Genomic DNA, 24,102 nt, shown 5'->3' on the forward strand with positions numbered 1-24,102 from the left:
AATTATAATTAAAATCTACAAAGTAACTGGTAACTAAAGTTTTCAAATAAATGTAGTGAAGTAAAAAGTACAATATTTGGATCTGAGATGTAGTGGAGTAAAAGTAAAAGTATTGAAATTTGGAAATACTCAAGTAAAGTACACATCCCTTGAAATTGTACTTAATACAGTACTCAAGTAAATGCACCTAGTTACTTTCCACCACTGCTGGCTAGGTGTGATCCAGGTACGTACCGTGTGGGGTCTCCCGCCGCGTGGTTGAAGATAGCTGGTATTAATAGAGCCGCGTAGGTTGTATGGCACCACGTCCCGAGCACCGTACGCCTTGTATCTCCAACGGAGAGCGTTCGTTGGCACCGTTATACGTTTCAGCTCTCAGGGCTCGTTGCTGCGTTGTCGAGGTTCCATCTTCCTGCCCCTTGTCCTGAGTTACAGACACTCTATTACCAGCTATCTCCTGATGACTCCATCCATCCTTTGAACCTTCCCTGAAGCATTCATACAGCGAGTCAAACGCTGAGTCATAGCTAGAAGCCATGACTCAGCGTTTTCAACTCACTGTATGAAGTAGATTTAGTCCACTCTGCAGAAGGTCACCACATGATTAACCTGCAAGACACAGATATACACCAACATTACATTTAATATATTTTATAATAATAAAAACAATAATAGAAAATCGAGTTTTTAAGTAGGCTATTAGTGCAGGGGTGATGCAACTTTGATGATGTAGACTAGAGGGCCACTATATTTCCACACTCACTCCAGAGGGACACATTGCATATTGTTACTGCCGGACAGAAAAAAAATAGCTGATCTACAAGCTCAGAGCTTGTAGATCTGCCATTTTTGCTATTTCGGAATCCTTAATTATTTTTGGGTATTTTTTAATTGGAATCCTGAAACGTATATTTTTTAATTTAATTTCAAATACATTTAGTTATACTTAAGTTAACTTTATGAACTTAAATACAAATACATTGGACAGTCATTAAACTAATAATATCAGACTGAAGTAATTAAAGCGGGTCATGATTGCATGTTTGGAATTGGAACAGCTGAAATCAATAATATATCACTATTAACCTGCGGCCGCACTAAGTGAAGGTGAGGGCCGTATGTGGCCCCCGGGCCGCCAGTTGCCCATGTATGCTATAGTGTTAACCCTTTAAGACCGGGAACGCATCAGTGTAACCACTTTAACCACTATCTTACACTTTTGCTATTCAAAAATAGCAGATCTACAAGCTCATAGCGAGGCACCGAGTGCCGCGCTATGAGCTTGTAGATCTGCAAAAAAAAAATTAATCGTGAAAATGTGCACATTTATTTTATTCAAATCTTTGCTTCTGGGGGTCCCTGGAACAACATTTTGAGATGGGGGTCCACGGCCAAATACATATCATTTTGGGTGGTCCTTGTCCTTGACATGAAAAAGTTTGATTATAGCAACATAAGTTCTTTTCAAAAAAAGACATTTGTAGAATCCCCCCAGAAGCAAATATTAAGAAAAAAATGTTCATCATGCAAAAATGTTCATGATTTTTTTTTTTTTAAATAGCAGATCTACAAGCTTGTATCGTTGCACTCGGTGCCGCGCTATGAGCTTGTAGATCTGCTATTTTTTGAATAGCCCAAAGCATAAGATCATGGTTAAAGTGGTTCAACCTCTCGTCCTACTTGATCATACTACAGCGTCGCATAAAAGCATCAACAGTAGCAGATCTACAAGCTTGAAACGCACACGGAAACACGGTTTGAGCTTGTAGATCTGCTACTTTTGCCATTTTTGAATCCTGAAAAGTAACAGTTTTGGACATTCTGAGGTACCCTTTATACGGACCCTTTATGTTCAGTAATATTCCGTATTATTCAATGAATAAATGTTTCAATCTGGTCTGTCTGAACATCACTGTATCATTCAATGGGTGTAAGTGGCGCTGTTGCAGCAGGTGCACGCCGGTATTACACCCCATGTAATCAAGGAAATACAATGACGTTCATCCACATACGGGATTAAAACACTTCTTTATTAAACTATACTGAATATTAACTGAACACTAACACCCCGTATGTAAGGATAACATCTGTGGCTTTCAGATAATCACTTTATATTTACAATGCATACATAAATGCAGACGCACGAGCCTTAAACACAGAACCACAAAATATTTGGTAAGTGGGGGTTGCAGCAGGTGAACGCAGGTATTACACTCCATGTAAATGTGGAAATAGAACTGCGTTCCGACACACACGGGAGTAAAAGGCGTCTTTATTCAACTTTACGTAATATTACGGAACACAACAGACCCGTATGGACGAGTTACATCCGTGTCTTTGTTTAAACACTTTATGTGTTGGATTGGGTTCATTTATGGGGATTTATGAGCCGTTCAAAACTACTAACAAACATCAGACTCGATCACCATCAATAAAATCCCTGACCGTCTTGTTCCAAGGCTAAAATAGATTATAAACGCACATTAATGTATATATGGCGGGGTTAGATCTACAAACCTCACAGTGAGTGTGGTTTAACGTTTAAACTTTAGGTGACAATTTAGTTGTGATCATTTGGAACAAATATGTATGTTTGATGCTATAGCCTTGAATCAAGACTATAATAGATGAATTCATCGATTTAGACATTTGCATATTATATCTATGAAGTAAAAGTCAAGACTCGATAAAAATGACTAGTTTGATGCATTTTCTCCCTCGGTTATAAAACACAATATTTCTTATATTTGTCCATGTTTGGTGTCATAATAATTCACAGTCCTACAACACCTCGAATGCTTAAATAATAATTGTGTTAAATATTAGTGGATAAAAACGTGTCATGTTGATATAAATCAAACATTACCTTCCACAGAGCACAGTGAACCGGCTCACACCAAACTTTTCGAATCAAGCAGGCGTTGTGCGCCTGCGTCCAATTTAACCCCGTATTCACATCCGGTCCAAAGCCCCGCCTACTGGATCCGGTGCGCTGAACAAGACATAGAATCACTATTTCCGTTTCCGTTTTCCGAGCGGATGTTGATCCCCAGACTGCTATCAGTCATCATCAACACTAAACCATCTACACCTGTGTGGAGTCAGAAAGCTCCACATTTTATACTTTGGCTTTTCAAAAATAGCAGATCTACAAGCTCACAGCGTCACTTCGTGGCTTGCTGTGAGCTTGTAGATCTGCAATTTTTGAAATGTTTTGAAAAATCTCGAAAATGTTTGGAAAAGTTTTAATAATGTTGAATTTCTTAACATAAATCTTCTCTTCTGGGGTCCCTGGCACAACATATTTTCAGATGTGGGTCCGTGGCCAAATGCATACATTAATGTGGGGGTCCTTGACATGAAGAAGTTTGAGAACTGATTTATAGATCCATAATAATCTCCATACACATGTAGTGTCTGATGATGGACACTAGATGGCGTCCAAACAGCAGTTTTCCAGTCTGTCCATGATGACAAGTCACTGTTTTTTATAAAAGTTCAAGCGGGTGTTACTTATTTTGCCATAACACCCACTTTTACTGTGTGGAAACAACGCCCCCACTGTACTGAGTACATCCATGAGTATTGGCTTCGGTGCCGGTGCTAGGCTGGACTTGAACTTGTGGCCTTGCTTGCTTGCAGAGATGGGAATTGAACCTGTGGCCCTGGTCGCCGTGTGGCTTTCTGTGCCAAAGTCCACCTCGGCACCTCGACACATTTAAGTGTGGTTCCTGGATGTCAGTGTTCAACACATGCTTAAAGATGCAGGAGGAGGATTTGAACCCACAAGTTTTGGATTATGTAGACAGTGTCCTATCACCGTGCACCCTGACCCATTAAGACCGGGAACACATCTCTGTCATTTTTAGATTTATTTGGCCCCTGGAACAACATATTTTACAAATGTTTGCTTTAAAAAATGTATATTCAAAGATGGTCATGATTTTTCAAAATAGCAGATCTACAAGCTCATGGCCATGCTATGAGCTTGTAGATCTTCTATTTTTGAATAGCCAAAGACATCTAAAAAGGACACACATGCGTTCCCGGTCTTAATGGCTTAACTAACAACAAACTAAATATATCAAGATATGCATGTTTTTTATTTTTGTTTTTGTTCCTTGTTTAGATGCTTGAATATGGAGACAGCACTATGGAAACAAGCGTCTATAGGCTTTTTTGTGTGTGTGATTAATCTATTTGACTTTAGACACACAGCAAGCACAATAATAGCTCACTGTGTTTAGATGCTCTCTAGTCTCTACATGTCCAAAGGTCCTGTGTTCAAACTCCATAGATAACAGATCATTATTTTAAAGTTTTAAACACAAATCCTTCTCATGGATTTGATTGGATCAAATCGATAGGAAGTGATGCCCACAACGCCCTAGGAAACTTGTGGATAGTAAAACTTAAACTTAAACGTTATTAGGTCAATTATTTCCCCCTTTCATTAATACCAATTGGAATTGCATTTTATATCGTTGGAATTTCTTTTACAGTATAGACACCTATATCATCATCATCATAGCCTTTATTTCAGCTTGGAGTACAGTTGAGGGGCAGGCCATCATTTTCAATGTAGCCGAGATACAGAACACAGTAATCAACAGGAATGGACATTCATTTCACATACAGCAACATAAAAAATATGAATAATGAATCAGAATACAGAAGCACTCAAAAAAACTAAAAGAGAGAACTAGAACAGATATACCAAAATTAAATAATTAAATAAAACAGTTACAATTCTGAACAAAAATATTGGAAACCATTTCCCTGAAATAACCTATAAGGATTGAAGTGATTTGATTTTCAAGGACCTCTGGAGCTCATTCCAGGCAGATGGAGCACTGACAGAAAATGCTGTCTTGCCTAACTCTGTCTACGCAAAACGAACCTTGAGTGTCAGGAGATCACTCGTGCAGGTCTGGTATGTAGTAGGGTTCTGATCCAACATAGAACAAAAAGGGGGGAGCATTCCTGAGATGTCTTTAAAAATAAATATATACTAATGTAAACATCACAAAACCCAGTACTGTTATTTTTTTTTTTTAAAGTCAACTTCCTGCTGATTTTGATTGATTGATTGATGTACTTTATTTAGTAGGACATGAGAACAACAGTACATGGAATGGTACAAATTCACAATACAAGGTCTACTAAACTGGAAGACTCATTAAGCACTGAGCTTGTTTAAGATGAGATCCCCATGCACACAAATCATGATGACATATAAGAGACAGACAGATATACACACTACTATACAGAATGTCATACAATCAGCTTACAGGTTACTGGTATGAAGAGTGAAAAATATGTACAAGAGAAGAAAAAGAAAGTGGGGGATACTATTTGAAGATCTGGATCCGCTTATGTGCTAAGCTGTGCTCGTTTACGTTCTAAAAGAGTGACTTTGAGAGCTGTTTACAGTAGCCTACTATGTAAGTCAATGGGGAGCATATTTATAAATTCTGCTTGGAAATGTTTATCGCATGGGTCCAGAGATAATGTGTACCGATTTTTGTGAGATTTGGACAAAATATGTGGGAGGAGGAGCTAAAAGTGTGTTTTGAAGAAAATTCAAAATGAATTCATAATTTTTTTCTCAGTGCATTTTCAGAGCTTGAAACAGTCATGAAAAATAACATGTTGAAGTTAGAGTTTTAAAATCAGTATTGTTTGGAGGTTCTCTTTGACATGCTTCTTTAATGGTTGCTTCTGTCCTTCCGTTTTCTTCTTCTCTCTTTCTTAATAACAGCGAAGATGTTGGAGCTTACGCAAAAATAATTTCACCCATGCACTTACACCTGTAAACCAGTGATGTGACAATAAGGCTGATTCTTCATTTCCTTGATTCAGGTGTGATTGTACACGGTACAAACCCATTTAATTTTATGTTTGTTTGTTTGTTTTGGCCATTGGATTTGTATTTGGCAGGAATATGATGATGATGATGCTGCTGCACACTATGCATTTTGCTATTTATTTGCAACTCAAAAATAGTTTAGTGTTCATATTTATAAGGGCTACAGTATATATTCTAAATACTACAAATGTGCACTCCTATGAGGGTAGATCTCCACCAGGCCGGGTAGCCTACCCAGAGCTGTGTCCGGTGCAGCTGTCCGGGCATGAGGAAGCTGTGGGGGGGATAGAGTTTGTACGACAGACGGTGCAACTGTTCCACTTAACGTTTTGGACTATAAGTCTTGGTCCGTAGACAGGGTCGGATCCTGAGTCCATGGGCCCCTGGTCCCTGTTTTTTTATTGTTCACTTCAGTGTAGGATTGACCACCATTTATGGTTTTAATTGCTCACTGTCTTATAATCTTCATATTGATTTTTTTCCTTTGTATATCAAAATGCTTTTTGCACACAAATGTTGTTGTTTTTGTATTTTGTATTATGTATTTTTGCTGCTTTGTGTTCTTGATATTGTAATCCTGGTAGTTCGGTCCTATGGACTGCTTTTGAGGCTGACAGCACATTGATTGCACCTGTGCGATCATCTCTGCCCAGCACTGATTGGTGGCTGGTCTGGGGTGTTGCCACGTATAAAGAGTGTTGTGTTTAACCTGTTCCTCATTCTGAAGAAGACCTTGCGTCGAAACCTTAATAAAGCCTTGACTGGGAGCTTCTTTTAAAATTACAGTGTGCGGACTTATTTATTGTATATTTCCCCTGGGCCCCTGGGCCTGAAACAGTCTCAGGGCCTCCACAACCACCAACACACAAATGCATGCTGGTGCCACAGCTAGAACCAAACTATGCACACATTGAATGTACCTACAATCCACACAACTGCCTGTCTATTCGCTTTAATAGGAAACCAAATTCCCAATTGGAATGGGAATAGACAGGAAAAATGTTAATAATAATACTTTAACTTAAAAAAAAAAAGAAGTGATTTGACAAGACCTGTGTACCGTTCATGAAACTGAATGATGTTTTGTGGCTTTAAGTATGTATTTGTCTCATCAAAAACTGCAGTGATGGGGATTAAAGGGGAACTTGGCAGATTGTATATTCATATATATACATATGTAAAATACTTTTTTTTCACGTTCCACCTTCTCTCAAGTACCTCCTCTAGTACCTCTACGTACCCCTAGGGGTACATGTACCCCCATTTGAGAAACACTGTCCTAGTGGACTCCTAATGTGCCATAGTGTCATGGTAAATTAGTGTCATACATATTCTGAAGAAAACCTGGAGACTGACATTCAGTATTTCGGTCTTAGGATCAAAATAAGAACATTATAATGTTATGTAAAAACAAAATCTAACATTTGCAGCAGACAAGGACAAGTCTTGCCACGGACATATTATTTGTCCGTGCATGGACATATGACCCTGATTTAACCCCTTGTTTGAGACAAATCTGTGTTGAACGTGACTTGTGGAGCTCCCTCTGGTGTTGTGTTTGTGGACGTCTTTAACGTTTTTGAAGTAGTTTGACAGGTACAGGTCTTTGTGTTTGAGGTGTAGCGTATCTTGTATATAGACCAGGCCCATTGCAAGTTGCCTCTACCCTGAGCCATCCCACCCTAGCAAAGTGAGCAGGGGTTAAAATTAGTTGTAGATGTGAGGCCAAGTAGCCTGACCAGTTTGTTTTGGGATGTCTGGAGTCTTGCTTTTAAGGCATAGTGACATTGTGCTCCAGCTAGAGTCCTCAATGTATTCCTACTGACCAGTGAGGAGATCCTGTACAAAAATACAACCCAGGTAGGTAATTTTCCCTTTTCTTGTGATAACATTGTCACCCACTTTTACTGTGAAGCCATCTGCCTTGGTGAGGTTTATTTTGGACCCAAAGAGAATGGATTCAGTTTTACCCTGTCATTATCTGTCATTTAATGTCACAATGAATTGAGTACAAAGGACCTTAATGGAAACAAGCCAATGGCGTTCTTGTTTTTTTTTTTAATTCCTAGCTGACTTTGTATTGAACTGTACTTTCATGTGCTTTTTTCTGCAAACTAATCTAATGAAGTATTCAATCAAAAAATCTAAACCCAGGTGTAATGATAGTTTGTTATCAGAATTATAAGGATGGGTCATAAAACATAATACTATAGCCTACTAGTGTTGCGTGTACTCAACCCAGTACACAGTACTGTAGCAGTCCATTGACAAATCTGAACGAGAGAAACAAGTCCCACCATCCAGACCACGCCTCTTCCTCCTTCCCATTGGCCAGGCAACATGAGAGCCCATCCTGGTTCGATGGCGCCGGCGAATGAGAGCCTTCGATGTCATATGGAGCCTTAGAAGCCCACGCCCCACGCCCCGCAGAGGATCTTGGGAGTTGCAGTGCGGTGACGTCGAGATAAAGCTGCCGGCAACGGAGACAGAAACTACAAACAGAACATCCTGTGTTGTATCGCTGCGTCTTCGTACACAGACTGACAGCGCCAAGCCGGGAGATCTACTTCTGTTTCTGATCTACTAACTTATACAGTTATCAATCATGGTAAGTCTGTTTCATGTGTTGAATGTATAGGTTTATATTATGGACTATTGGTTTATATATTGGGTGTAGAATCAGAAGACTGGTTTTGACGGAACGGCGTTGATCGCAGATCGATAACATATGATTTGTTTAGGTGTCATCATTTAATGATGTTAAACATTATTTTAATCACTTTCAACCTGGCTTCCCCTTTGGGCATGCCATATTGTAGCTTGTAAACAATTCAATTGAATAAATATAATAAACAGTTATTCAATTCGGACTTTTTCAGACTCCAAATCTGAGGACATAACATGATGTATCAAATTGTGTTCATGGATTCATTTCTATCTGTTCTTCACTGCATTACAAATGTAACGTGATTTGCCGTTACAGTAACGTCATAGCAGACTAGCGTTGCATTATTCAGCTACACTGGTTTTAAAACTATAATGATGTAGCCTTGGATCAGATGTATTTTATCGATTTTGACATTTGCATATCTATCATATAGATACGAAAGTAAAAGTCAGACTTGATAAAAATAAAAAAAGTCTCGATCCAAGGGTAATAATGATCTTATTTTTTTTTATTAATAACATAGTTAAGCAGTAGTAGTAGCAATACCACAATGTAAAAATACTGTTACAAGTAAAAGGCCTGTGTTCAAAATGTTACTTGAGTAAAAGTACTAAAGTATTGACATCAAAATATACTTAAAGTACCAAAAGTAAAAGTACAAAAATGTTTGAAATATTATTTTCAAGGCTATTTTCAAATAGCCTAGGTATAATAGGGAAGTGGTTAATGTATGTTTTGTAAGGTAATAATTTATATCTGCAAAGTAACTAAAGTTTTTAAATAATTTAAATAATAAAAGTACAATTGCCTCTGATATGCAGTAAAAAAAATACTGAAAATTGGAAATACTCCAGTAAAGTAAGTACCTCAAAATTGTGCTTTAGTACATGTACTTAGTTACTTTCCACCGCTCCACATATGTGACTTCATATTGCATAGAGACACACGGGCGGAAACGGAAGGCCTACAAATTCACGCCCACTTTTGAGATAGCGCCGCTACTCGAGGTCCGTTAGAACGACGAACTGCAGCTCTCAATGCATTCCCTATGAGAGGATATGAGAATTAGCCTACTTTTAAAATTATCCTGCATTAACTGGAGACGATATTGATTTAAATAAAAACATGTTTCCAAATGTATGGAGTGTCTTTGTAAACATATCTTCTTGTTTTCTTAATAGTTGATTTGTTTCACATTTAATTTGCCACTTTAACGAGTTACCCATAATGTTAACACAGCAGAGGGTAGACGGCAGACAGACAAGTTGTCGCATTTCAGTGACATCACTGTCTTTACGAGCTCCGAGCGCCGACCAGTGGTGTACCCACACTGTAGAGGCAGGACAGGCGGTCGCCTGCCCAACTAAGATCTCGCCTCCCCTAAAAAAAAACAAATAACCCGAAAATGTGTCATTGCGTGCTTAATGTCCTCAAAGTCACGCACCCAACAAGCTTTGAACTGAGCAGATTGGACCTTCTGTTCCAGAGATAATGACCAAAACATATTGAAAACGTCCACTTTCACCAGTTTTCTGGGTATTGAAAACCTCAAGGGATGCGTCCGTGACGTATATACCATGCGACCACTTAAAGTCTAGATCTCCGATGCTAGCGGTTTTGACATACTGATGGAGTATATTATAGTATATTGTGGGTAGTATATCGAGATGACAGATATGGGACATTAAAAAGGACAAATCAAACAAATGGGACACTTTATTAGAACACCAAAAAAGTCGCTACAGCCTCAGTAGTTAACCAATGAAATGACGGTATTTTACAATGCCTCTCATAAAGATTGCATTGAGAGCTGCAGTTCATCTTTCTAACGGACCCCGAGTAGCAGCGCTGTCTCAAAAGTGGGCGTGAATTTGTAGGCCTTCCGTTTCCGCCCGTGTGTCTCTATGGTTCTGTAGGTAGGTCCTAAACACGTAGCACCTGGGTCCTAGTTTCACGTCGAACCCATATTGAACGTGACACCGTGGATGCTAACTAAGCTAATAAAGCAGCTAATCCTCCTTCCATCTGTCCTCTCCTCTTTATTACAGCGTTTTGTTGAGAGCTAACCCCCATGGAGCTAACAGGCTAGCGTAGCAGGCCAGTACAAGCTATTGATTGAGTGATCCATGTTAGTTCTTCTAGATTATGACGCATGTAACGTGACCTTTCTATGAGATGAAACAACACTTGCTCGGGGCTCTGCTCGCCCTGACTCCTAAAGCGATTAGAGCTGCTCCTCCACCTCCTCCTCTGCGTTACATCTTCTTCTCCTCCTGCTGCCCTGCTCCTCCTCCTCCTGTACTTTGCACCTCCTCATGTCCTCCTCCTCTCCCTGTACGCTACAGCTCCTGCTGTCCTCCTCCTGTAAGCAGTGTTTAATTTAGCCATAGATCGAGACTATCGTAGATGGATTTTATCGAGTCTTAGCGACCACCCCCCAGTTTGCCCTGGAATGTCACCAGTAAAGCCCGTATTTCTCCGAACATGTACAAATGCAAAATATAATGTGCTTGCCCCAAATGTTAACCAGGTGTCCGGAGTATTTTTGCAATGTATTAGTCCATGTTTTTCAATAAAGAAGTGTTTTAATCCCGTTTGTGGCCGATTCTGTCAGTATTTCTCCATGGGCGGTAGTGACGGGGCGCATCCGGTGAAATCCGGAATTACACCCAATGTAAACAAGGGGAAAGAAATAGCGTTCGGCCACAGACTGGATTAAAACACTTCTTTATTGATAAATATCGACTACTACATTGCACAAATACTCCGGACACCTAGTTAACATTTGGGGCAAGCGGGTAAGCACCTTATATTTTGCATTTGTACATGTTCGGAGAAATACGGGCTTTACTGGTGACATTCCAGGGCAAACTGGGGGGGGGGCGCTAAGACTTTTATCAATTTTGACATTTTTATATCTACATCTACCAGAGTCTTGATCTAAGGCTATGTCTAATGTGCTACTAAAAGTTGTGTCTCTGTAATGGGATTAATCACACCTCCTCTGTACAGGGAGACACAGTGGTTGTCAAAAACTATTTTCATGTCAAGGACCCTCAAACTGATACTTATTAGCCATGGATCCCCCCATTTGAAAAGATGTTGTCAGGGACCCCCCATAGCAGAAGATCTTAGTTGTTGGATTAGACAAGTACAGAATTCTCCCTTTGTATAATGTAGTCAAAGAGAGTAACACATGATCTGAATGAGTGATTCGTATACAGATTACCTTTTGAGGTTGTGAAATTATAGTGAAATCAACCACTTTCAATCCAGTGAATGGTGTCCCTATTTTATGCGGGTCATAAGCAAACATAAGATTAAAATAAATAGTCAATCTACTGGCTCACAACGTGTTGCATCACGTTATGTAAAAAATAGTGCTTAAGATGTTCCTCATTTTGCGGGGTACCCCAAAATATATATATATATATATATATATGGAAATTATTAGATTTTCTGGTTTTATTTATGAAATATAGTTTTTAATTGATGGAAAGTTGTGATTTCTTTCTTTAAACTTAAAAAAAATGTTTGTTTATAATATATATGCTTTTTAAGTGTTGGAAACGAAAAAAAAAGGGATATTTACTTTCGACCCATAAAAATTGGTCCGCGACCCAAACATGGGTCTCGACCCACTGCTTGGGAAACACTGCTCTAACAGGACTAACCCCTCCTCATATCATGTGCCTCCTCTCCGCAGGGCGACAGCGTCACCAACGGGACTCGCTGTAAGAAGGCTCTGCTGTCGGACTCTCAGCTGTTCCAGGACCAGTTCGATGAGCTGGTGACAGAACTCACAGAGGGAGACCTGACGGACCCTGCACTGACCGACGCCCTGACCCGACTCAGAGAGGTGTGTGTGTGTGTGTGTGTGTGTGTGTGTGTGTGTGTGTGTGTGTGTGTGTGTGTGTGTTCAATACTCTGTTACAAGTAAAAGTCTGGAATTCGAAATTTACTTGAGTAAAAGTACAAAAGTATTGGTATCAAAATGTACTTAAAGTACCAAAAGTAGAAAGTACTTATTATGCAGAATGTCCCATTTCACAAGTTTTCAAATGTTTTACAATCTTTTGAAAATAGCAGATCTACAAGCATTGTAAGCTTGTAGATCGGCTATTTTCAAATGGCCGAAATGTATATAGGGCTGAAGTGGTTAATGTATGTTTTGTAATAATAATCAAAACAATCTACAAAGTAACTAGTAACTAAAGTGTTCAAATGATTGTAGTGGTGTAAAAGTATAATATTTGCCACTGAGTGGAGTAGAAGTAAAAGTACTGAGTAGTGTTTGTCCAAAAACAGAAACGCTAAATAAATTTGAGCAAATTCTATGAACTTCGATTGTGCGTGCACGTCCGTCCTGGTATGAGAGTTTAAACAAACTGCTGAAAGTAAAACAGACTATTAAGAGTCATACTAGGTTTAGGTCCTAGATGTCATGTTGGCAGAATCAGGATCCACTTCAGGAAGATTAACCGGCTCCCTCTGGAATCAAAGGTCAATCTGGCGAGATTGATCATGATTCATAGGATTATGCATGGAGTGGTCCCTGTGTTTAAAAAATAAATTTCTGGTCAGGGACTCACACAAGGTGTTCACTAGATCTACCATTGCTAATGTGTGCCTGTATAGACCCCTTAACAGATGACGTCACACTGATAAGAACCAGTATGCGTGCAGCCAGTATGCGCGCAATGAAACCCATTGTCAGGTCTCGCTAGGACGCGCCTCACTAGCCAACACACAAGAGGGGGTTGGGGTGTGCTGAAACCAGCGCACCCCAATACAACAGGTTGGGAATTGATTGCGTGAAACAATCACCTGTGCGTCCAGTCTCAACGTTAGTAAACAAATAATTGGTCTATACGTTCAGGACTCGGGATCATTAACTCACATTAGTGCCACCCGGTGGAACAGCCTGGACACTTGTTTTTGTCATCTTTCTATGTGAGGACCACAATGGAAACAAGTCATGGACTTTATTCAATTTGTTTTAATGAATGAATGAATAATCTAGGATGGTTGAATACAGTATATACAGTCAATCTACAGTGGATATAATGAAGAATATCTACAGCCGTTAACCCACTACACAGTCTATGGCTAGTGGTATATGAGTGTATATACAGTGTGGATATGTCAGCAAGCTACACATTGGGACAATGGACAAATATGGACAGTCAATCTACAGTGAGTATACAATAATCATAATCTCTCTGTCCCTCGTTTAAACTGTTTCTTTCTTTCTTTCTTTTTTTTTCTTTTCTTTTCTTTTAGGTTTTGGTGTACAACTCCCCCGGAGGCAAGAGGAACCGAGGCCTGTCTGTGATTGGCTCGTTACGGGAGCTGGTCCCGCCCACCCAGCTTACCCAGGATGCCGTGCAGAGAGCGCTGCTGGTTGGCTGGTGTATAGAGCTGGTGAGAGCAACTAACCTAACCAATTAGAAAACACCCTGCACACAAACGTCAATACTATGTATACAGGAAATATCATTGCTATGTATCACTGTGAACATTACTTGCTACAATGTGATGACTTTAAGCACCTAAATCCTGTTCACTTAGTTGACTGGTGTCCCCCAGGGCTCTATATAAGGTCCGCTCCTGTCTTACCTCAGACAACACCAAATGCCTTCGCTGAAAATAGGCGATTTGCAAGCTCACAACGTGTCTTCCTGCAAGTAGATCAGCTATTTTCACCGCTATATTTGAGGTTGTATGCATGTGGTTAAAGCTGCACTATGTAACTTTCCTCTTCTACCCCGGATTTGAACCCGGTTTCTTGCGCAAGTGCTGACATTTTTACCATTGAGCTAATAGAGCTGTCCTGCTTGCTCAAGGGATAAATTGAAACTTGACCTTCAGGTCAAAATCTGTGTCAGATCCCGTGTCTAGGTGAGACATAGTCTCGCGTGGCCAGACTGTTGCCTCCCACAATTTTCAAATGTTTCCGGTCATACAGCTCTGATCATGATTAGAATATAAACCGGATATGAAGCCTCCTCCCCACTTCCGTTTCGTCTTTACAGTCGCGCAAATTTATCCTAATATAAATACAAATCATCTAAGTATATATAGCTTGCTGCTTAGCAGAAATGGAAATAAAATAAAAAAATGTAAAGATATTTTAAAATATATTTTCGTGAACGGAAGTGCCAGCTTCCTCTCTCGGATTTCGGGAGTTGTAGTTCCAGATATATAGCATTCAGAGATTGTGGAATAGTTGTCTGGCTACGCGAGACTAGGTGAGACATGACCTTTGACACGATCTAAACGTCTCTTGATGTTGTATTACTCTAGTAATACAACATCACACTAATTTTAACCACTTATCCAGATTTTAGTACGTTGGCTATTAAAATAATTATATCAGATATACAAGCTTTGTGCCGCACTGCAAGCTTGTACATCTTTTTTTTTTGTTTAAATCTTGAACGTATTGGAAAATAAAAAAATATAAAAAATACTATATATCATTTTCTTATCTACTACTGAAAACCTACCTTTATTAATTCCTCTCTCACGCTCTCTCTCTCTCTCTCTCTCAGCTCCAGGCGTTTTTCCTGGTAGCTGATGACATCATGGATGCATCTGTCACCCGTAGGGGACAACCTTGCTGGTACAAGAAGGTTTGTGCAATAAATAGTAATAATGATACCAACTATATAATCCTGAAACATAATATTCATAAATAAGACTAAATGGCTGTTGTTAAGTTATATTATTATTGACTGTGTTGCAGGATGGTATTGGGTTGGACGCCATCAACGATTCCTTTCTGCTGGAGGGCGCCATCTACAGGCTGCTGAGGAGACACTGCAGGGAGCAGCGCTACTACGTCCACCTGCTGGAACTGTTCACAGAGGTAATAATAATAATTCATCCCCTGTTTTCAGCTTCACCCTGCTGATTGCTAGCCCAGAGAGGAGTTTTAGGAGCATTAGGGTTCAAGTGCCTTGCTCAGGGACACCTCGAAACATTAAGCAGGGCCGGCAATCCAACTTGGGACCTTCGGCTTCCCAGGCAGGCTCTCTCTACCCATTCTTAGGTCAGGAGGTCACCTGTCGTGCCTCCTCTCTACACTCTGCTTACTGTCTCTCTACACCAATGGTTCCCAAACTGGGGGTCAGGGGGTCCCCATCATTAGCTTAATGTGCAACATTGTTTTCTCACTCAACAGTAAACAGACCAACATACAGTATACGTGTATGGGTATCTGCACATTTATAAAGTTACAATTGAATTACTTTTAACTCATTGAGTTTAACTCATTCTGGCTATTTCTGGCCAGTACAATTTTTTTTTTCTTTTTTCAAAGTAAAAAAGAAAAAGTGCTTAGGAAGCGAGATACAGCCTTTTTCAGTTATACGTTAAACAAGGAGTGGATGGAGCTGCAAATCTTCAGATAATGATACCTTGGGTTCTAAAAAAAAAAAAAAACATTTATTTTCGTTTTTTTTCAATTTTTTTCAAAAACACGTGAAACACGTTAATGGCACTCAATGAGTTAAGACCTTTCTAATACCAAAATGACCAAATTGTCATATGACATAAGAAAGAGGCAAACATTGTGAAAATAGCGAAACTACAAGCTCACAACGCCTCGCAGTGCAATCCTTTGACATACAGGTGACACAATGTCAACAATGTCATTCAGGGGGTTCCCAGCAAAAGTAGTTAACATAGCATCACAATCATTTTAACCACTTTATCCATTTATATGTTGGCTATTAAAAGATCTACAAGCTCACAGCGTGTCATTTTGTGCCGTGCTGCGAGCTTGTACATCTGCTATGTTTGAATAGCCGTGACACTGTTCTCTTCTCTCTCTATTTGAATAGCCGTAACACAAATGTTCTCTTCTCTCTCTATTCTCCCAGACCACCTTCCAGACAGAGTTGGGTCAGGCTTTGGACCTGATGACCGCTCCTCCTGGTCAAATAGACCTCGACAGGTTCACCATGGAGAGGTGAGACATGCAGACAGACAGACAGCTTTACTATGGAGGCGTGAGGCATGCATGCAGGGAGACAGACGCAGTTTAAATTGTTAATATCGTTGCTTTCGGTTAGAAACCTCTTATCTCCATATTCTACCTTTTTTTAGCGGTGCCAACCGCTCTATATCTGACTTTGTCCGTGTGTCCGTATGTCCGTATGTCTGTCCGTCCGTATGTATTCCCCTCTGTATTCTTATTGGCTGGGCTATAAACAAATATTGATGACAACACAAACTCCCCACCAGAAGTGCGTATGTATGTTTGAGCACGGGGCTCATCAAAGGCACCGCTTCCTTCACACAGGGTGTGATTTTTTTTTGTAAATGAATGCCCTACTTGATCATACTACAGTGTCACCCAAAAGTAGCAGATCTACAAGCGCTGCGTTTTGAGCTTGTAGATCTGCTGCTTTTGAATTTGAATCCTGAAAATCATTTGGACATCCGACACCCGACAGAGACGATATAATAAAATATTACATTTGATATCATATTGAGACTCTCTGCCAGTTAATGTCAGTAACAAATGTTTAATTTATTTATTGAATGATTAAAGAAACATGCTAGAAAGTAGTGAAATGAGTAATCTGAACTGTTGGTCTATTTAATAAGACGTGCATTGTGTCGGAACACGTGTGTAACAGACTTATATTTTATGTAAAATGACCACAATGTAAATAAGCTCATGAGCTTCATTGTTACTTATCCTTTTGGACAGATATGTACAGATATGTGTGTTATGCATTTTTGTCAATAAAGATGCCAATCAATCAAATGTTTTTCAGGTATAAAGCTATTGTGAAATACAAGACGGCGTTCTACTCTTTCTACCTGCCGGTAGCAGCAGCTATGTACATGGTAAGTTAATATGAATATAAATGTACATGGTGTGTTTTGTAAAGTTCTGTAGGACTACAGAATGTAAGGTTACCAGTAGGATATGTCAGTCTGTCCACAATGACTCATGAGATCACAAAACAATGCTATGATGCAATATGGTGGTCAGAGAGGTCACGGTCAAGGAGGTTAATCATTGATGAACGTATTAGATATCCATAGCATCATACAGTAGAAGCATTTCTGTTAAGATAACTAAGCCCAACTACCTCTATGGTGCTGTGTTGATCCACCGATGGACTGACATTAATAAAATAAGATTTTAAAGAAATCGAATAATTGCTTTAGTGATGTATCATATTCATATAAACAAACCCATGATATTCCAAGAAGTGATCGGCATGTGATCAGGCATTTACCATCATTTTATACTTTATTACATTATTTTACCAACTAAATGAATAAAATAGCCAACAGATTATTTTAAATGTGTTTTGTCTAGTGCGCTTGATTGTGATCGGATGGTTTCATAATTAACGCGTAAAAATGTATTTCTTTTTAGGCGGGAATCGACAGTGAAGAGGAGCACAACAACGCCAAACACATCCTGCTGGAGATGGGCGAGTTCTTCCAGATACAGGTTAATATAACACTCATCTTCATCATCACCATCACGTGTCAAGTCAACATGTCCATAGCAACATATCGTTGCAGAAACCTCCTAACTACATATTCTAACTTTTTGTGTTTTTTTTTCCCCGTAAATTAATGCCCTACTTGATCATCCTACTGCGATCCACAAAAGCATCAGAAGTAGCACCTCTACAAGCTTGAAATGCGGTGCGTTTTGAGCTTGTAGATCTGCTACTTTTGCTATTTGTGAATTTGAATCCTGAAAAGTCACAGTTTGGACATTCCACCCGACAGAGACTATATACTGTATAGTGTATACACACGGCAGGCATAAGTTGGCAAAATGCCTGCCGTGTCAATATAGTGAATTGTAGCTGTTGTGCAACATAGACTTCTTCAGAGGGACTCCACCGTAGCCTGTAGCACTTGATCTAGCCTTGATGACCATGCAGTCTTACGGCAAAGGTTAAAATGCAATTTAGATAGCATGTTATTTAGACAGATGCCAGGTTCAGTTATTTACCTGGCATCCTATAGTTTCTATAGTTTCAATGTACAGATGTTTTATTTTTTATTTTATATTGTTTAGACTGATATTATAGCTTGCTCTATATCTATGTTGCAAGAAACTAAACTTTAGTTGTTGTTTTTTTAAACAATGTAATTATCTTGGTTTACCTATGATCCTACATTACTGAGGCACTGCTCTGTCTACATTTGATGTATGTGTTTCCCTTGCTTACTGTAAATCTCTCTGGATAGGCTCTATTCACAGCAGCCATATTATGAAGACATTCACAGGTGTTACCAATGATACTAATGAAGGCTCTGTTCCATTCTGGTCAAACAGAGTCAGGGTGCTGATATTGTGCATGGGTCTACAGTTGGGGTCCAGGGACCCTCATGGGCTTCCAAATGGCCCCTTATGGGTGTGTAACTCTGAGAGTGTACAAATGGAACCAAATGGACCCGTAAGGGCCATTTGGTTCCATTTGTACACTCTCAGAGTTTATGGGGGTCGTGGAAACCACTGTGCTACACTAAATGGAACAGAGCCTTCATTAGTATCATTGGTAACACCTGTGAAGGAAGTGATAATATGGCTGCTGTGCATAGAGCCTATTAAGAGCGTCTGCTAAACGCCTACATTGTAAATTGTAGATCTATCTATCGAGATCAAGACAAGCAGGTAGTCTTGGTGTTTTCTTCTAACCGGCATGTCTTGCTGTAGGACGACTATCTGGACTGTTACGGAGACCCGGCTGTTACCGGGAAGATCGGGACGGACATCCAGGACAACAAGTGCAGCTGGCTGGTGGTCACAGCCCTGGGGGTCATGACCCCAGAGCAGAGAGCAGAGCTGGAGGTCAGAGTTCAATGAACAGCCCTTTTGTTGATCACCTTATCTCCTCTAGAGTAGACCAGTGGTCCTGGCCCAAGGATCAATCTTGAGGGGGGGTCCCCAGCTAAATTATTGATAGTTAGGAACTAATAGACCCCTTTGGATCTGTAACTCTGAGAGTGTACGAATGTACTCTCAGAGTTAGAGTTGGTGCGGCCATAGCTGAATGGGTAGAGAGGCCGCTTGGGAAACCGAAAGGTCCCAGGTTCGATTCCTGGTCCCGGCGATGTGTCGAGGTGTCCCTGAGCAAGACCCTTAAGCCTTAATCCCCTAACTTGACTGTCCCCCACCCTGCACTTAGTCTGACCACTTGAGCAGCAATCAGCTGGGTAAAGCTGAAAAGTCTTATTATTATTATTATTATTTTGGGGGTCTGTAATACATAACCAAACTGGGGGTCCTTGAAATAAAACAGTTTGAGAATCACTGCACTAAACAGCGCTTATTGATCGGCTTGTTTTCTCTAGCCTGCCTTTCTCTCACCGTTGTTTTCTGATGAATGAAGACCAGTGTTAAATTTCGTCGACTAAAACCATGATGAAAAATGTTCGTCGTCTACCTTTTTTCATTGACGAAAACTAAATATAAACTAAGCTATGATGACTAAAACTAAGTCTAAATATATTGACAATTTTGTCAACAAATTAAAACTAAACTAAAGTGTTAGGGAGGGAGATCCAGTAGACTTAAAATTTAATTTTCATTTTACACTTGGTAGCACTCTGAAAATAGCAGATCTACAAGCTCACAACGTGTCGCAGCCCGACGCGTTGTGAGCTTGTAGATCGGCTATTTTCAGCATGCAGCCAAGTGTAAAATCAGCCATCACGACGCCATCAAGGCACTGCCAAAATACATTGACAAAATCAACTGTAGATTTAGTCGACTAAAATCTTATGATAATTAGTCGACTAAAACCTTTCATATGACTAAAACTTTTCATATGACTAAAACTAAAACTTTTCATATGACTAAAACTTTTCATATGACTAAAACTAAAACTTTTCATATGACTAAAACTTTTCATATGACTAAAACTAAAACTTTTCATATGACTAAAACTTTTCATATGACTAAAACTTTTCATATGACTAAAACTAAAACTTTTCATATGACTAAAACTAAAACTTTTCATATGACTAAAACTAAAACTTTTCATATGACTAAAACTGAAACTTTTCATATGACTAAAACTTTTCATGACTAAAACTCAAACTTTTCATATGACTAAAACTCAAACTTTTCATATGACTAAAACTCAAACTTTTCATATGACTAAAACTTTTCATGACTAAAACTCAAACTTTTCATATGACTAAAACTACAACTTTTCATATGACTGAAACTAATTGAAATTGTATTCAAAACACTATGACTAAACTAAATAAAAAAAAATGCTGTCAAAATTAACACTGATGACATGTGTATATATATATTTGTCCTCTTCTAGACGTGCTACGCCCACCATGACGAGGCCAGCGTGGCCAAGGTGAAGGCCTTGTACAACCAGCTGCAGATGTCCTCCCTCTACCACAGACACGAGGAGGAGAGCTACACGCGGCTGCAGAAGCTCATCGCCCGCCACGCCCAGAACCTTCCTCACGAGGTCTTCCTCAGCTTCGCCAAGAAGATCTACAAGAGGAACAAGTGATCGGAAGATCACGTTTAGATGTATAGAATGTCTTTTTTAATGATATAATAAAAGGACTGAGAGGGAAAGGGGGGGGGGTGGAGTTATTTCATCAAAACTAGGCCAGAGAAGAGCTGCTACTGAAAGTGTCTTTAAGTGTTTCTCTGGGTTCCAAATGGACCTTTTCAGGTCTGTAACTCAGAGCGTACTTACTTAGGGTCCATTTGGTTTCATTTGTACGCTCTGAGTTATGGGGGTCTTTGAAATAGACAATAGAAGAGCAAGGCAGCCCAACTGGCTTTTACTTCCCGTATCTGTGTGACTCAGGTGGTCACCTCGTTAGGAGACGGGAAGCAGGTTGGGAGTCTATTAACCCTTTAAGACGTGAGGCCGGTTCTACAAAATATCTTCTAATTCAGTTAGACAGTTTTTTCTGAAAAATTCATGTTTCTATATCAGTGGTTCTCAAACCTTTTTCATGTCAAGGACCCCCAACATGATATGTATTTGGCCACCGACCCTCTACTCAAAATGTTTTGTTCCAGGGACCCCCAGAAGCAAAGATCTGAACGATTCTTTACCCCATGGTCACGCAACCTTCCCAACATTCTTACACTAAAATGGCTTTTTTTCAGAGAAGAATCAGGAGAAAATCTACTTTGTTACCAACCTTTCTCTGTCCCAGCAACACTCTCTTGTGAGCTCTAGCGCAAGTAAACATAGGACATTCATGAGATCTGCCGTCAGACGCCGCCCACTTAGGAGACCATTTGTGTACCATTTCACCCCTTGTGGCATAGCGTGGGTTGGGCTATCTTTAATAATAATAATAATAATAATAAACTTTATTTATATAGCACCTTTCATGACACGAATGCAGCTCAAAGTGCTTTACAGAGCAAGAAAAACAAAAAGTATAAAACACAGAATACACAGTAAAAAATAGAGCAAAAACACACAACAAGTATAGAACAATAATAGCAAGGAACAGTGGTAACCAGAGCAAGCATCTTTGGCTGTAGTTCTTGTCCAGGCTTTTCCCCCTGGGGACATGAGTAAGGCTAGGAACGAGGTTAGGTCTAACCTCGTTAGAGGTTATATGTACTGGTTCCTGGTTCAACAGAATGAATACCAGCAGTACTCTGGTAGTGGAGAATACACAGCTATGGTACTGTCTGTAGCAGAGCGTGGGCTCTGGTTAAAATAGCTGATCAATAGATAATCAGTCTGGATAGTTGTTTATCTGAATGCTGTTGGGATGTTTTAGACCTCCAGTTGTCGTGGAGTTCAAGACAGAGGAGTTCAGAGGTCAAAGTTGTTGTTTGATCTGTTTTCTCATCTCTCTCTGTTGTAAAGTCTGCTGCTTACTGTACTTTTATATTGCACATGTCTTTAATAAACAAATGTGACTGTTGGATTTGGGCCTCTACTCTCTCTCTCTCTGTGTGTGTGTGTGTGTGTGTGTGTGTGGGGTAAATAATTAGATTAAACAGCATTGGTTAATTATTACTGACTGGAACCAACTAAGTAATACATATGAAATACACAATTACAACAGATGTACTAACCTGTTTATTAATATTAAAAGGTTGGCTGATTCGACGGACTAAAAAGACATTGTGTGTAGATAGACAGACAGACACACACATACACACACACACACACACACACACACACACACACAGACACAGACACAGCCACAGACATCCCACTGTACATAGAGTATTTTTTATTAACAACATCCAGATAGCAATGACAGGCAGATAACTATAGCTGTATAGCAGCTATTTGCGTTAACTTGCATAATGGTGGTGTGTGTAGTTAAATGCCAAGGTTACACAATGGGATGCTGTTCAACCAAACAAGGTGTGTGGTTTGGGGGGGAGAGGGGGGGGGGGGGCTAGGTTAGACATAGACCAACCGGACCGGCATTGATTTTGCCTTCAAAACAAAAGCCTGACCTAGCAACATAATTCAAACATAAACACGTGCAGTGGTGTAAAGTAACCAAGTACATGTACTCAAGTGCTGTACTTAAGTACAATTTTGAGGTATTTTTTACTTTACTGGAGTATTTCCAATTGTCAGTTATTTTACTTCTACCCCACTACATCTCAGATGCAAATATTGTGCTTTTACTCCACTACAATTATTTGAAAACTTTAGTTACTAGTTACTTTGTAGATTTGGATTATTATTACAAAACATACATTAACCACTTCAGACCTGTATACATTTCGCCCATTTGAAAATAGCCGATCTGCAAGCTCACAATGCATCGCAATGCGACGCATTATGAGCTTGTAGATCGGCTATTTTCAAAATATTTTTTTATACATTTTGAACTTGTGAGATGGGACATTCTGCACAAGGAGTACTTTTACTTTTGGTACTTTAAGTACATTTTGATATCAATACTTAAGTACTTTTACTTGTAACAGAGTTTTTCTGAATTGAATATTGATACTTTTACTTAAGTAAAACATGTGAGTACTTTTTTCCACCACTGGTTAAATTAAATGTAAAGGTTACACTTATTTATGGGATGCTGTTCAACCAAACAAGGGGTGTGGTTTGGTGGGAGGGGGGGGGCTATTAGACACAGACCAACCGGACGTGACATTGTTTCTACCTTCAAAACAAAAGCTTGACCTCGCAACATTCGACAAAGAATAATTCTAACATAGACATGTGAGGTTTATTTTGAAAGCCCATGGTGGAGGTTCTATGTTTGGAAGTGGTTGATGACTTGATGGTGGTGAAGTCAAGTGGTTGGACAAAGACATGCCAGAACAAGAGACGACACTCCCATTAAGTCCCATTATAGCAACCAGCGCCCATAGCACAGTGGTTCTCAAAGTGGGGTCCGGGGACCCCCAGGGGTCCTTGAGGGTGTTCCAGGGGGTCCCCAGCTAATTTGTTAATACAGCATAACGATCATTTCAACATGTTTTATTATGTTGGCTATTCAAAAATAGCAGATCTACAAGCTCACAGCGTATGTGCGCTGCGAACACAAAAGCCAGACTATATGTCAAACAGATAAAATGCAATAACAT

At 39.6% G+C, this 24,102-nt stretch overlaps 1 protein-coding gene across 4 annotated transcripts; it reads left to right on the forward strand.

Annotated features, from left to right (window-relative positions):
* Positions 1-8,378: 8,378 nt before the first annotated feature.
* Positions 8,379-22,457, forward strand: fdps (farnesyl diphosphate synthase (farnesyl pyrophosphate synthetase, dimethylallyltranstransferase, geranyltranstransferase)). Of its 4 annotated transcripts, none has more exons than XM_084053420.1 (10): positions 8,379-8,477; positions 12,244-12,396; positions 13,821-13,961; positions 15,092-15,172; positions 15,286-15,408; positions 16,424-16,512; positions 17,327-17,399; positions 17,941-18,018; positions 19,243-19,377; positions 20,864-22,457. In XM_084053420.1, exons 1-10 carry the CDS (start codon positions 8,475-8,477, stop codon positions 21,062-21,064), a joined length of 1,077 nt encoding a protein of 358 aa, XP_083909546.1. In that variant the 5' UTR covers positions 8,379-8,474; the 3' UTR covers positions 21,065-22,457. The 4 variants fall into 4 exon arrangements, with proteins under 4 accessions (XP_083909546.1, XP_083909543.1, XP_083909544.1 ...); XM_084053417.1 differs by lacking the exon at positions 8,379-8,477 and adding an exon at positions 10,536-10,910; XM_084053418.1 differs by lacking the exon at positions 8,379-8,477 and adding an exon at positions 10,536-10,901.
* Positions 22,458-24,102: the final 1,645 nt, after the last annotated feature.

Source organism: Gymnoscopelus microlampas (genome assembly GCF_963454915.1).
Source record: "Gymnoscopelus microlampas genome assembly, chromosome: 3".
NCBI lineage: Eukaryota > Metazoa > Chordata > Actinopteri > Myctophiformes > Myctophidae > Gymnoscopelus > Gymnoscopelus microlampas.

Bases quoted from the DNA above. Each gene is read 5' to 3' on its own strand.
- fdps (XM_084053417.1), top strand. From the start codon at position 10,713: ATGAAACAACACTTGCTCGGGGCTCTGCTCGCCCTGACTCCTAAAGCG. The intron at 10,911-12,243 runs GTTTAATTTAGC...TCCTCTCCGCAG, and splicing joins GTCCTCCTCCTGTAAGCAGT to GGCGACAGCGTCACCAACGG. The intron at 15,409-16,423 runs GTAATAATAATA...CTATTCTCCCAG, and splicing joins TGCTGGAACTGTTCACAGAG to ACCACCTTCCAGACAGAGTT.